The sequence below is a fragment of the Myotis yumanensis genome, unplaced genomic scaffold, assembly GCF_028538775.1.
Source record: "Myotis yumanensis isolate MYYU_CA2020_CCGP unplaced genomic scaffold, mMyoYum1.0.hap1 SCAF_3, whole genome shotgun sequence".
Lineage (NCBI taxonomy): Eukaryota > Metazoa > Chordata > Mammalia > Chiroptera > Vespertilionidae > Myotis > Myotis yumanensis.
The window spans coordinates 74,201,513-74,216,617 of NW_027223754.1; the positions used below are offsets into that span (position 1 = coordinate 74,201,513).

The window sequence follows — 15,105 nt, forward strand, 5'->3', positions numbered from 1 at the left end:
GGGGGCCAGTGGCCTTGGGGTGGGACCATGGGTGATTGACCAGCCAACCCTGCCTGTAATCAGAGTGGCAGGGCCAATTGGAGGCAGAACTGGCTGGGGGGAGTCGCTGAGGGCCGAGCAGGGTTGTGGGGGCCCATGTGGGCAGGGCCGGCCTGGGGGAGGGGCCACAGGCAGTTAGCTGGCCGGCTCTGGGGCGGGGCCATCTGGGTGGAGGGGCTGCATGAGGTTGGCTGGCCAGCCCTGCACCCTATTGGGGTAGGGGGGCAATTAGGGGCGGGGCTGTCCAGGGGGAGGGGCTGTGGGCTGATTCGGGTGGGGTAGGCCAATCGGGGCTAGCGGGAAGGGCCATGGGAGGTTGGCTGGCTGGCCCCACCCTCTATTGGGCCGGGATTGGGCCTAGACCGGTAGTCAGATATTCCTCTCGCAATCCAGGACCACTGACTTCTAACCGCTCGCCTGCCTGCCTGATTGCCCCTAACCACTCGCTTGCTTACCTGATCGCCCCTAACTACTCGCCTGCCTGCCTGATCGCCCCTAACTGCCTCTGCCTGGGCCCCCAAAGCTTTGTCCGGAAGGATATCCAGAAGGTCTTTTGGCTGTCTGATCTAATTAGCATATTATGCTTTAATTATTATAGATAGACTAGAGACCTGGTGCACAAAACTCATGCACTGGGTGGGGTGTCTCTCAGCCGAGCTTGCACCCTGTCCAATCTAGGACCTCTTGGGGGAATGTCTGACGCGTAACTGCTCCCCTGCCGGTCCAATCACCCCCAACTGCCTCCCCTGCCAGCCCGATTTCTCCCTACTGCCCTCCCTTGCCGGCCTAGTTGCCCCCAACTGCTCTCCCATGCTGGCCATCTTTGTGGCGGCCATCATGTGATGACATGGGGGCAGCCATCTTGTGACCACATTGGGGCGGCTATTTGTGACAACATAGGCATGGCCATTTTTTGACCACATGGGAGTAGCCATCTTGTGATGACATGGGCGCGGTCATCTTGTGACCACATGGGGGTGGCCATCTTATGTGAGGGCATGATGGTATATTTGCACATTAACTCTTTATTATATCAGATAAACATGGTGTATCAAACATAAAATAGCTGTGTGCCTGTTTTTGTTTAGCACTTTTATAGCTAACTTCTTCACCTATCCTAAGTGTAAATCTAATTATATATTTTATAATTGTGTCTTGTATACTTGTTCAAATGAGCTAACATTCAGTGGTATTAGTTTCCATAATGTACATTAGCTTTATTTTTCTTATTCCTGTTAGACCTTTAAATACTCTTAGTTTTTCTAGAATAAGAGCCACTATTGCCTATCTGAAATAGTTTAGGTCTTGGGATATCTATTAATTATTTTTATAACTCTGTGATTTAAAAATGTCATCTTTTTTTAGATTATTTCATAATAGAAAATTCCCATCCTGCCCTTAAGCAGTTGAATGCCTTTCTGCCCCTAATGTGGATCTGTCCTTGATTTTGCAGAGAGAAGAGAAGAGGAGGATTTTGAAGAGAAGAAAGCTCTTAAAAAAAAAATTAAAGAACTTAAATTTCTTGATTCTAAAGTTGCCCAGAACCTTTGTAAGTAGAAGATTTTAATACAATTAAAATAGTAAAAGTACTAGAGGTGGTTCCTTTAAATTATTTCATTTACTTTGTAACTTATTTTTATGTTATTTTTTAATAATTTGCATAATAAATTCAGAGATAACTTTAGGTAACTTATGGTTTAAATTCTTTAAAAGATTAATGCATATTATGAAAGAAAACTAAGAAAATTGTTTAGAATGAAAATATATCTCTCATAACTGAAAAAAATGTACCCTTTAAATTATCTTTTTAAAAAAATATGTTTTTATTAATTTCAGAGAGGAAGGGAGAGGGAGAGAGAGATAGAAACATTAATGATGAGAGAGAAACATTGTTCGGCTGCCTCTTACACGCCCCCTACTGGAGATTGAGCCCACAACTCCAGGCATGTGCCCTTGACAGGAATAGAACCCAGAGCCCTTCATCCACAGGCCGAGGCTCTATCCACTGAGCCAAACCGGCTAGGGCAAATTCTCTTTTTTAAGTATTTAAATAATTAAGGAAGTAAGTGATGACAAATTTTTAACTAAATTTTGTGGTGGATTATTTCTTTAAACATCTGAATCTCTATTATTTGTAGTACTTGATCACACACAAAGGAGGTTGGAATATTAATGTAAATAAGGAATGATGAGTAAAATGAATTTCATTATTCCATCTGAACAGTTCAAAGCCTTTCCTCAAAGGTATTGACTGGAAATATTTTAGATTTAATTACTGGTATAGGGAACTAAGTATTTAGTATTGAATTGTCTTCCTGACCGAATTACTGTTGGAGAAGAGGGCAAATAGTTTTGCTTCTATCTCATTTCTAACTGATGCTTTATATGCATCAAATATAGTTCTGCTTGGAACTGAGATAATACCTGTATATAATATTTTCTGATGGTGCAGGTGGGATATAATGAGGAGAGGCATGAACAATTAACATGGCTTTTAGCCTACCTTTCAGTTATTATATACCTCAAGTAAGCTTTTAGCAAGTATGAATACATTTTTTTCTTGTTGAGAGTATAAAGATCCATGCTCTTTATTAAAGAGGGAGGTAAAGCTATGTGTGCAAAAGGCAGAATTGGCATTTCTTTTGTAAAAGTTCTGGAACCCCCTTCCTTTCATAGTCACTGTGATGGAGGGCCATTCCCCCTTCTGCAGTGTAGGCTGCTGAGATCCCTGTACTGGTGCACAGACATTAATGCTTGCTAATACTTAGTTTTTTATTTCTGGCCACAAGTTGAGTGCTCATGCCTGCCTCTTTCAAGTTAGGTGTAGACCATGTGACTTGGCTTGCACCAATGATAGTGCAAGTGTAGATGAGGTGACTTTTTTTAATTGCTGGTGAGAGAAACTCTAGTCTTTTGTTTCACCCAGAATGCAGTCAGAATGTAGTCCATCATCCTGATAGGAGGATCATAAGTTAGAGAGCCCTGTCTTTCAGATGTGTGTGATAGACATGTAGTCTGACTTAGAAATCATTTTTTGTTTTTGTTTTGTGTTTAGACCACCACAGGTTTGGTGATTATTACTTAATACAGACATTTCACAGAATTTCTCCCCTTAAAGGAACATCGTCTCAGTTTAAAGCATTATTAACTTGGATAATGTCAAAAAGTTTTGTGTTCTGTGAAATGAAAGAGATGGTTATTTTCTTAAAAACTGACCTGCATTAATAATTCTTGGTCTTGACTCTATAAATAGCCTCATTATGGGTCCTGAAGAAATATTGAATGGAGTGCTTTTTAGACGGGTGAGTTATGGTAAATTAGCTTACATATTCATCTTGAAGGAGAATATGTGACTTATTGAACAGGGTTCTTTAGTATTATTTACATACTAGAGGCCTGTTGCATGAATTTATACACAGGTGGGGTCCGGCTGGCCCGCCCTGATGGGGGCCAATAGGGGGTGGGGCCGGTGGGAGGAGGGGCTGTGGGTGGTTAGCTGGCTGGCCTGTCCCCCAATTGGGGTGGGGAGCTGATTGGGGGTGGGGCAATCCCAGGGAGGGGCTACAAGTGGTTGGCTGGCCAGCCCACCCCGAATCGGGGTGGGGAGTCCATTTGGGGGTGGGGCAGGCCTGGGGGAGGTGCTGCGGGAGGTTGCTAGGGGGGATCGGGGTCCAGATCAGGCTGGTTGGCTGCTGTAGTGCATGTCATAGCGACGGGTCATTCTGGTCATTCTGCCTTTCAGTCACTGGGCTTTTACAAATTCGTGTACAGGTGGGGTCCCTCGGTCTGGCTGGCAATCAGGGCTGATCAGGCTGGCCAGCTGGGGGAGGGACCACGGGAGGTTGGCTGGCCCCGGGAAGTTGGCTGTGGGAGCATACTGACCATCAGGGGGCTGCTTGCATTGAGCATCTGCCCCCTGGTGGTCAGTGCACATCAGAGCTACCGGCGATCGTCCGGTCGTAATGGTTGCTTAGGCTTTTATATATATAGATAGATTACATATATACTAGTAGATTATAGACACTAGAGGCCCAGTGCACAAAAATTTGTGCACTCGGGGGGGTTTCCCCCAGCCTGGCCTGTGCCCTCTCGCAGTCTGGGACCCCTCGGGAGATAACGACCTGCTGGCCTAGGCCTGCTCCCGGGCGGCAGAGGGCACGCCCAATCCCTAGGTGTAGCCCCTGGTCAGGCTCAGAGTAGTGCCCATTGGGGAGTTGGGGCACCGCCCCCTGTCATGCACAGAGCAGGATGGATCGGGAGGTTGTGATGCCACCCTCAGTCACGCTCAGGGTACAGCCGATTGGGGGGTTGGGGCACCGCCCTCTGTCACACTCAAGGCAGGGTCGATGGGGAGGTTGCGGCGCCACCCCCTGTCACGCACAGAGCAGGGCCAATCGGGGTTGGGGCACTGCCCCCTGTCACTCACAGAGCAGGGCCCATCACGGGGGTTGGGGCTCTGTACCCTGTCACGCACAGAGCAGGGTCAATCAGGGGGTTGGGGAGCTCCCCCCTCTCACGCACAGAGCAGGGCCCATCATGGGGTTGAGGAGCTCCCCCCTGTCATGCACAGAGCAGGGCCGATCAGGGGGTTGGGGAGCTCCCCCCTGTCACTCACAGAGTAGGGCCGATAGGGGAGTTGGGGCACTGCCCCCTGTCACACACAGAGCAGGGCGGATCAGGGGGTTGGGGCGCCACCCTCTATCACCCACAGAGCAGGGCCGATCAGGGGGTTGGGGCGCCGCCACTGTCACACTCAGGGCAGGGCCGATGGGGAGGTTATGGCTCTACCCTGTCACACACAGAGCAGGGCCCGTGGGCGGGGGGGGGGAGCGGTTGGGGCGCTGCACACTGTCACACACAGAGCAAGGCCAATCGGGGGTTGGGGCGCCGCACCCTGTCACACACAGAGCCGCAGGGCGATCAGGGGATTGGGGCGCATTCCCCTGTCACGAACAGAGCAGGGCAGATAGGGAGGTTGTGGCCCCGCCCCCTGTCACACACAGAGCCGCAGGGCGATCAGGGGGTTGGGGAGGTCCCCCCTGTCACGCACAGAGCCGCAGGGCCATCAAGGGATTGGGGAGCTCCCCCCTATCAGGCACAGAGCAGGGCTGATCAGGGGGTTGGGACGCCTTCTCCTGTCGCGAAGAGAGCAGGGCAGATAGGGAGGTTGTGGCCCCGCCCCCTGTCACACACAGAGCCACAGGGCGATCAGGGGGTTTGGGCGCTATCCACTGTCACGCTGATCCCGGTGCCGGAAGACCTCGCGGCTCCGCTGATCCCGGTGCCGGGAGGCATATTACCCTTTTACTATATAGGATAGAGGCCTGGTGCACGGGTGGGGGCCCACTGGTTTGCCCTGAAGGGTGTCCTGGATCAGGGTGGGGGTCCCCACTGGGGTGCCTGACCAGGCTGGCTGAGGGGCTGAGGGCTGTTTTCAGGCTGGTGGGTGACTGGAGCTCCCAACCACTCCTTTTTTTCTTTTTATTCTGGCCCAGCTTTAGCTCTGAGGCCTCACTGCTGAAAACATTGATACAATGTTGCGGTCAGGCTGGCTGAAGGCCGGCTGACTGAAAGCCGGTTTCTGGGGTTTTGTTTAGCTTCTATATTTGCTACATAGTTGCTCAGAGTTGCAGCTGAGAGGCCGGCAAGTTAGGCAAGGAACGTTGGAGTCTGCCAGTCACTGGAGCAAGCAAGCCTCCCTGTTCGCTTCAGTGCATGGCTGCCGGCCGCCATCTTGGCTGACAGTTAATTTGCATAAGGATATGCTGATTAGCCAATGGGAAGGGTAGCGGTCGTACGCTAATTACCATGTTTCTCTTTTAGTAGTGTAGACTAGAGGCCCGGTGCACAAAAATTTGTGCACTCGGGGTGGGGAGGGGGGTCCCCCAGCCTGGCCTGTGCCCTCTCGCAGTCTGGGACTCCTCGGGAGATAACGACCTGCTGGCCTAGGCCTGCTCCCAGGCGGCAGAGGGCATGCCCAATCCCTTGGTGCAGCCCCTGGTCAGGCTCAGAGCAGGGCCGATTGGGGAGTTGGGGCGCCGCTCCCTGTCATGCACAGAGCAGGGCGGATCGGGAGGTTGCGATGCCACCCTCAGTCATGCTCAGGGTAGGGCCGATTGGGGGGTTGGGGCACCGCCCCCTGTCACACTCAAGGCAGGGTCGATGGGGAGGTTGCAGCGCCACCCCTTGTCACACACAGAGCAGGGTCGATCAGAGGGTTGGGGCGCTGCCCCCTGTCACTCACAGAGCAGGGCCAATCAGGGGGTTGGGGCGCTGCCCCCTGTCACTCACAGAGCAGGGCCAATCAGGGGGTTGAGGAGCTCCCCCCTGTCACTCACAGAGCAGGGCTGATAGGGGAGTTGGGGCACCGCCCCCTGTCACACACAGAGCAGGGCGGATCAGGGGGTTGGGGCGCTGCACCCTCTCACACTCAGGGCAGGGCCAATGGGGAGGTTATGGCTCCACCCTGTTACACACAGAGCAAGGCTCGTGGAGGGGGGTTGGGGTGCCACCCTCTATCACCCACAGAGCAGGGCCGATCAGGGGGTTGGGGCGCCGCCACTGTCACACTCAGGGCACGGCCGATGGAGAGGTTATGGCTCTACCCTGTCACACACAGAACAGGGCCCATGGGGGGGGGGGGGGGGCGGTTGGGGCGCCGCACCCTGTCAAACACAGAGCAAGGCCGATCAGGGCGTTGGTGCACCTCACCCTGTCAAACACAGAGCCGCAGCGTGATCAGGGGATTGGGGAGCTCCCCGCATCAGGCACAGAGCAGGCCTGATCAGGGGGTTGGGGTGCCTTCCCCTGTCATGAACAGAGCAGGGCAGATAGGGAGGTTGTGGCCCCACCCCCTGTCACACACAGAGCCGCAGGGCGATCAGGGGGTTTGGTCGCTGCCCCCTGTCACGCTGATCCTGGTGCCGGGAGGCCTCGCGGCTCCCCTGATTCCGGTGCTGGGAGGCATATTACCCTTTCACTATATAGAATAGAGGCCTGGTGCACGGGTGGGGGCCGGCTGGTTTGCCCTGAAGGGTGTCCTGGATCAGGGTGGGGGTCCCCACTGGGGTGCCTGGCCAGTCTGACTGAGGGGCTGAGGGCCGTTTTCAGGCTGGCGGGTGACTGAAGCTCCCAACCGCTCCTTTTTTTCTTTATTCTTTTTTCTTTTTTATTCTGGGTCAGCTTTAGCTCTGAGGCATCGCTGTTGAAAGCAGGTTTCTGGCCTTTACCTTCTGTATTTGATACAATGTTGCGGTCAGGCAGGCTGAAGGCCGGCTGACTGAAAGCCGGTTTCTGGGGTTTTGTTTAGCTTCTATATTTGTTACAATGCTTCTTAGAGTTGCAGCTGAGAGGCTGGCAAGTCATGCGGGGAACGTTGGAGTCTGCCATCACTGGAGCAAACAAGCCTCCCTGTTCCCTTCAGTGCATGGCTGCTGGCCGCCATCTTGGCTGACAGTTAATTTGCATAAGGATATGCTGATTAGCCAATGGGAAGGGTAGCGGTCGTACGCTAATTACCATGTTTCTCCTTTATTAGTGTAGATGTGCTAAAAAGTATTTCAAGTTCAGTTGTAATAGTAATTACCTTTATGTGCTAGTGTATATTAGGCTCTTAGTTCTTACCACAGCCCACCAGATAGGTAGTAGTGTTAACATTGTAGGTAGGGAATCTGGTTGGTGTAGTACTTGAATATGATGAGTAATTTTGAAAATTTCCAAAAGGTATATGTTACATATATTCCTATTTAGAGATAACAAAATTACTTTGTCATAGAATAGGATACCGTTTTGTTTGCTTCAGTTAGAAGATAGGTATCCATTCATATAATTGCTAATCATCTTTTAAAGATCAAAAAGTTCAGTATTCACACTGTGTCATGTTAGGATGTAATCCATGCTAGTATTGTTCTTGCCCTCTCTGATTGCAACAAATGTCATGGTTTAAGCTTTAAGCAGCATTAGCTGCCTTTTTCAAGATTTTAATTTTTTAAAATGTTTTCTGTTATTATAGTTTGATTCACAGCTGTTTTTTTGTCTATGAAATTCAGCCTTTGGAGATACTGAATTCTGAGAAGAGAGTCTTCTGATAGTTAACAAATCTAAGGCAATTTTCATTTAGAAATCTAAGATAATTTTTTCTTAGATATCTCTTAACTGAAATATTCTATAGAATTTTGAAAAAAGGATCAAAAATCACCCATTTATATATCTGTTTATTTAAAGGTGGGCTAGGTTCCCTGTATTTTGAGTTCATAAGGTTTTTGGCAAAGTCTCTGGGCCCAGCATAAAAGATAGAATTCCAGCCACTTGAGGATCAAGAGATGGCTCAGGAGTCCTACAAGGTTCTTATGCTTTATAGACTTTTTGGAGGGGATAGTAGAGCTGTAAAGGGAGGAACCTAGGAATCTACAAATTAACATAAAGGTTTAAATATTTATAAGGTCCCTTGCAGGAAACACGTGACTGGTTCTAAAATCTGCACACTTTACACTCCTTCACCGACTCAAAGCTTCCCACAGGGATCTGTGTAATCACATTTTGAAGGATAAGATGCATGTTAGTAAAAATATTAATTTTAATGGGTCTTTTGGAGGCTTTAATTGTGTTTCACATTATTCTCAGCAACTTTTAAACATTATAAATAGGTAAATCTGTGCTGTCTTCTGAATAGTGTGTTTTGTATTAGGCCATTTTCAATCCTTTTGTCTATTTTTTGCTCTTAGTTATAGTAAATGTTTTCTATAAGAGAATTTATTAATAAACTATTAAAAAACTATTTTAATTCTTCTAAATAGTGTATTTAATGTGCATGCTACTTTAATTATGGAATAATACCTGGAAGTAGTTAATGATTGTAAATATAGAAGAAAGTAAAGGAATAAAGTATATTTATCTGCAAAGAAAATTTTGAATATCATACTTTATTCATTCATTGCTTAGTTGAATGTGGGTCTCACATTTTTGGTGTTTTTAAGGCAGGGTGTGGCATACTATGGATTTTCAGCGAAATCTTGTCTGTTGCCTGTTTTTTTGAACAAGGTTTTATTGGAACTTAGCCAGCACATTTATTTACACATTGTTTATGGCTGCCTTTGTGCTACAGTAGCAGAGTTGAGAAGTTGTGACAGAGACTGTGTGGCTTACGAATCGTAAAATATTTACTGTCTGTCTCTCTAGAGCAGGGTTGGGGTACATCTGGCCAGTGGACCTCTAAGACCCTCAAAATCATTTGGTCTGGCCCTGCCAAAGTATTAGGGGTGAGTTAGTTAAGTGTTTGACCAAATATAGCAGGCTAATTTTTAATTTGATAATTTTGTGTGGTTATGATGCTATAAATATTCAAATGGCCCTTGGCAGAAAAAAGGTTCCCCTCCCCTGCTCTAGAGATGTGTGGTGGCCCCTGCTCTAAATATATACCTGTTCTGTGATGTACTAGTTTACTCTTACACCATCAGTGCTTGAGTGTTCCCAATATATGACCTCCCATATGCTTGATGTTTTACAAGGAGCTATCTAGTGTGGCTTTTATTATTTTTAAAATTTTATTATGTTTGAGTTTTTTTGAACCTCCTTGATCTGATGTTCTGTGTCTCTGTAATTCTGGAAAATTATCTGATGTTTTCTGTTCATATATGCTCCTTTCCTATTCTTTTTGTGATTTCCTTTCTGAACTCGAAGTAGATATTTTTTAGGTATCATTACTAATCTTCTATATCTCATAACCTTGTATTTTTCCATGTCTTTATGTTACACTTTGAATAGCTTCTTTGCAGTCTGTCATGGCATATATTTGATCTTTGTTATCTAATGATGTCTCATTCATATGTTCAATTTGTGATTTCATTAGTTTTATTTATACATATGATTTCTAAAAATTCTACATTTTTCCATTAAATATTTGTTTCTTTTTAGTAATGTCTTTTTTTCCTGCCCAGTGTTTCAAACATTTCTTTCATTTCTGTAGTTATTTTCTCTTAGGATTTCTGCTTTTCTTATTTTCAGGACAGCTCAGAAATGCATATCCTATAAGATTAAATATATATTTTTTTATATCTCCCTCTCTCTTTTAAGTATCTCTCTGCCCTATTGCCTAAAATAGAAAACTATCATTTCTTTCTCCCTCAATTACTATATTATGCCTTAGAGGAATTCTGTGCTTTTGATTATTTAATGATAACTTTCTCTATATGTTGTTGTTGTTTCCATAGACTAGATTTCTTTTTTTTAAAAAAAAATATTTTTATTGATTTTTTTTTTTTACAGAGAGGAAGGGAGAGGGATAGAGAGTTAGAAACATCCATGAGAGAGAAACATTGATCAGCTGTCTCCTGCACACCCCCTACTGGGGATGTGCCTGCAACTAAGGTACATGCCCTTGACTGGAATCGAACCTGGGACCCTTCAGTCCGCAGGCTGACGCTCTATCCACTGAGCCAAACTGGTCAGGACTAGACTAGATTTCTTGAGTGGAATTTACTTTTCTCAAATGGAAGTCATAATTTTAAGGATCTTTATTAATCTTACAAATTTTCAATTTAGATTATGTTTTAACAATTTGTGTTCTCAGTTTTCTTACTCCTGAGGTTTAGCATGTTACATTTATTTTGGTCATTTTTTTTCTTATTCTTTTAATCGAGTTTACACACATTTTACCCATTGCCCATTTTCCTCTTTGGAACTGATGGTATGCTAAATGAAGGTAAACAAGTGCTCTGTGAATTTTGAAGCAGGTTTATCTTCCCAGCTTCCTTGCTTTTTAATTGCTTTAAGTCCATTGCCATTAATGTTTTTCTCTTATGTTGTCAGATATCAATCTTTGCATATGTTTTCCATTGTTTTTTATGATTAAGAAGTCTTTCACCATAAAAGAGCTAATTTGTCATGCTAATTTTCTTTTAGTATCCCTTCTGTTGTTACTATTTATATTTAATTCTATAATCATATGCAACTTGTTTTGTACATGATGTTCACATTTAGATTTTATTCCCTCGCCATCAATTGTTCAATTCCTCTTGAATAATAGTGATTATTAGTTACCATATTTTTGTACTTTCTAATGTCTACTATGCGGTATCATTTTATAATTTCATTAATCTCTATCTATTATAATATAATTTAGACCCTTTATTCCATCTTGTTCTTGGGATATTAAGGATTGCACATATTCATATTTTATAGATAATTTATAGCACTATTATGCTAGACTTATAACTGTTTGATTCTGAAATGTGTGAATGAAGCTAGTGATAAAAACATAGATGGTGCGTTTTTTTTTTTTTTTTTTTTTTTTAGCTGTAGATGCTACATGGTAACCTCAGGAATCTGAAATATAGCCTTCCTCCAAGAAAGAAGTAGATCATATTTTCTGAGTATTTATGAAAAGTAGTGTCCTTTGTTGAAAATACTTGCTGCCCTGGCCAGTGTGGCTCAGTTGGTTGAGCATTGTCCTGTGCACCGAGAGGTCCCAGGTTCTATTCCTGGTCAGGGCACATGTCCAGGATTTGGGTTTCGTCCCCAGTATAGGAGGTAACCAATAAATACCTCCCTCATACCCTTCCTCCCTCCCTCTCCTTCTCTCCCTCCTTGTCCTTCTAAAATCAATAAAAACATTAAAAAAATACTGACAAAATGATATAAGCAGTATATAAAATAAATTAGTGGGCTAGTGGTTAGCAATTCCTGAGTATGTTCAAGAAGTGACTGTCACTGGAGAGAAGAAACACAAAAATAGTAGAATAGTGGGAGAACAGCACAGCATTAAATCTAATGCTGTGAAAATATTCTTATATACCTTAATAACTTTTGAGATCATTGTGTTTTAACAGTAGATATATGAGATATCAAAAATAAAGTAAATAATAATTGGAATTTTTGGTAATAACATTATCCCATATAATTTATTTGGATAGTTTTCCATGAAAATTTGTTTTCTAAATTTGGATATTTAAGTTTTAGTTACATGCAATGGCTAGTTCTCTGGCATAATGTTTGCAATATTTCTGACCAGTGAAGTATTATTATAACTTATAAAAGTATTAATGCCCTGGTTAGCAGTTTTGTTAAAATATTTTTTCTCAGCCATTCTGGCTGGTGTGGGTCAGTGGTTGAGTGTTGACCTATGAAGCAGGAAGTCATGGCTCCATTCCTGATCAGGGCTTGTGCTGTGGTTGCAAGCACATGCCCTAGTAGGGGGAGCATGGCAGGACTCCAATCAATGATTCTGTCTCATCATTGATGTTTCTATCTCTCTCTCCCTTTCCTTTGCTCTCTGAACTCAATAAAAATATATAAAATATTTTTTTTTCTGAACCATTTAGTAGGGCTACAAGATATACAAGCTAAAAACACACGTGTTTCTACAAATATTACACACACGTATTAGGGTTTTATGGTTCTTTTCTTTATAATGTGATATTTTATATTGAACTGAACATATTTCATTTTAGTCATTTGAAAATTGGCACCATTCCTATGTTTAGCTAATAACTAATCATTAAAAATCAACCTCGAAATCAGCATAATGATATAGGACTACCTTTAAACACCAGGTCTAAAACTGGAGAAGTATAAAATGTGCTAATGAAAGTTTCCCCCACAGTAATTTTATTAAATGTTTTTAAATCTCTCATTTTATGAATTATTTTTTTATTTTACCTATAGAACTATATCTTAAACTGTTTTCTTAATCTTATTCATTATGAACTATTTCTCTCCTTTTAGCAATCTTCCTGAGCTCTTTCCGGGTGCCATATGAAGAAATCAAAATGATGATATTGGAAGTGGATGAAACACAGTTGGCAGAATCTATGATTCAGGTAAACAAGAGGCAGAGAGCTTAAGTTCCAATATTTCATTGCAAGCTTCTCATTAAATGGAAATCTGTAAGTGAAGCAAAATTCTTAAACCAAATCATTCAACTGGAAAATCATTGCTGCATAATTAGTTTTAGCATAACTTCTGCATTGCCAGGAGATAAAACTCTGAATGTTCTTTTAATTGCAAACTAAATATAATGCTATCAAAATAATTACATTTCAATTATTTTAAATGACTGTTTTCTGAAAGTCAGGTTGTTTAATTTTACATTTTTGTTTTTGTTACAATTAAGACCAGTAATATATTCATTTAAATTTGTATAATATTTTTAGAGTGTTTTAGAGTTTTCTTAGGCTTTGGTGTTTTCTAATGTTGTATTATTATTTAATATAAGGTCGAGGGAGATTTCTTTTTATTTCAGAGTAACCTTACTGACAATCCCTACTAGGGTCATTTGTGCTCTTATACGTACTACAGATAGTTTACATAGTGTTCTGAATTCATTCAGAAGTCTGGAAGATTTTTTCAAATGATTTGTGTTCACACTATTATTTAAGGAATGCTAGTGTGGTACCAAAGTTACTTGCTGAATTCCACATAAAGTAACAATAATACATATTTAGATAGAATTTAAATTTGAAGAATCAAACCACAAATTATATAGCCAGAGGGTGATATCTTTAGTTTTTACTATCTTGTATTTTAAAATAGAAGGGTATTGATGTTTTAGCAGTGAAAAGAAAACAAAGATTATTTGTTAATGTCATCAAAATTATTCTAGACATTTTAATTAATCAGTAAATGGTAACCTTAGGACTTGTTCTTGCCTCTCCTCTCTTGTCTTCTAAATGTGGTGGTTCTATAATCCCATTAGTGATTTCTGCTGTGAGTCTCTGAGACATAAACTACCTAATTCATCAACTCTTGTTTAAATGCATTTTCTCTAGCAGTTTCTTTTTACTAGAACGTTGTCTTTGTTACTGTTGATTGTGTATATGCCTTGTTCTTAATTGATTCCAAGGTCCTTAAAGAAAAATTTTCTACTTAATACATGTTCATAGTTTTTATAATGCATTTGTTAAATATTTATGGAGTAGCTTTTAACTCGCTTACACGAATGGTTTGGATAATCATGTGACTTTTGTTTTGTAGAGATGAAAAAAAAATTATTTGCATTGAAATTTGTACCCAAAGAACATTAAGTTCCATATAACTTATTAATATATTAGTTTCTATTACTGCTATAATAATTTTTTATTTTTACTGCTATAACAATTTACAACAAATTTAGTGGCTTAAAATTACATGAATGTGTATTATCTTACTTTTCTATAGACCAGAAGTCTGGCCTGGGTCTTACTGTCAAGGTGTTGGCAGGCTTGACTTTCTTCCCGTATAATATTTAGGGAAGACTTTGTGTGTGGGGGTTTTTAGTTGTTGTTTGTTATTTTCTTTTCCAGCTCCTCATGGCTGCCTCCTTCCTTGGCTCCTTGGCACTTTCCTTCACCTTCCAAGCCAGCAATGTTGCCTCTCTCGGTTTCTTTCTTTCATTGTTATATCTCCCTCTCACTTGGTGGTTCTGTCTCCCTCTTCTACTTGTAAAGACCTTTATGATTGCATTGAGCACATCCAGATAACCAGGATAATCTCCCTATTTTAATGTCAGCTGAAACTAGTATTTTCAGAGGTTCTGGGGATTACATGTGGACATCTTGGGGGAGGCTGGCTCATTATTCTGCCTACCATACTTGCCTAATATAAATTTAATCTTAATGAATTTAAAATCTAAAACTTTAGTTGGGACATATGCAGAGCCTTTATATAGTCATTAAAAAACAAGACTCTCATGGCATTTGAAGTCTCATTTTTTTTAATTTAAAAAATACATTTCTTACTGCCCATGTTGAACAGGGCATGGGAAGAGCATTGCTTTTTAACAATCATCGTTTGGTAGGTTTTATTCACTGTCCTGATTTCATTTTGGTGTATTTATTTATTCATACATAACAAGATGTCAGTATTGATGTCATTTTCCCACCTCATTCTTTACCCATTTACCTTTGTTCCATCAGTCTTTTATTAATTAATTTATTTAGCTGTGTGTGTGTGTGTGTGTGTGTGCGCGCGTGCAGGGCACTGTTTTAGGCTCAATCAGAAACAGACTTTACATTTTTGGAATTGATAGTGTGGCAAGGGTGATGATTACATAGTTCTATATATATAAAAGGCTAAGCAACCATCTGACTATCT

At 42.5% G+C, this 15,105-nt stretch overlaps 1 protein-coding gene across 1 annotated transcript in view; it reads left to right on the plus strand.

The window, feature by feature from the left end:
* The window catches only part of DIAPH3 (diaphanous related formin 3), a 531,965-nt gene that overhangs the window by 250,091 nt on the left and 266,769 nt on the right, over positions 1-15,105 (plus strand). Inside the window, exons 18-19 of the mRNA XM_070408978.1 lie at positions 1,493-1,588; positions 12,760-12,854. Of these exons, the coding sequence (XP_070265079.1) occupies positions 1,493-1,588; positions 12,760-12,854 (191 nt within the window). The remainder of the gene's footprint in view (positions 1-1,492; positions 1,589-12,759; positions 12,855-15,105) is intronic.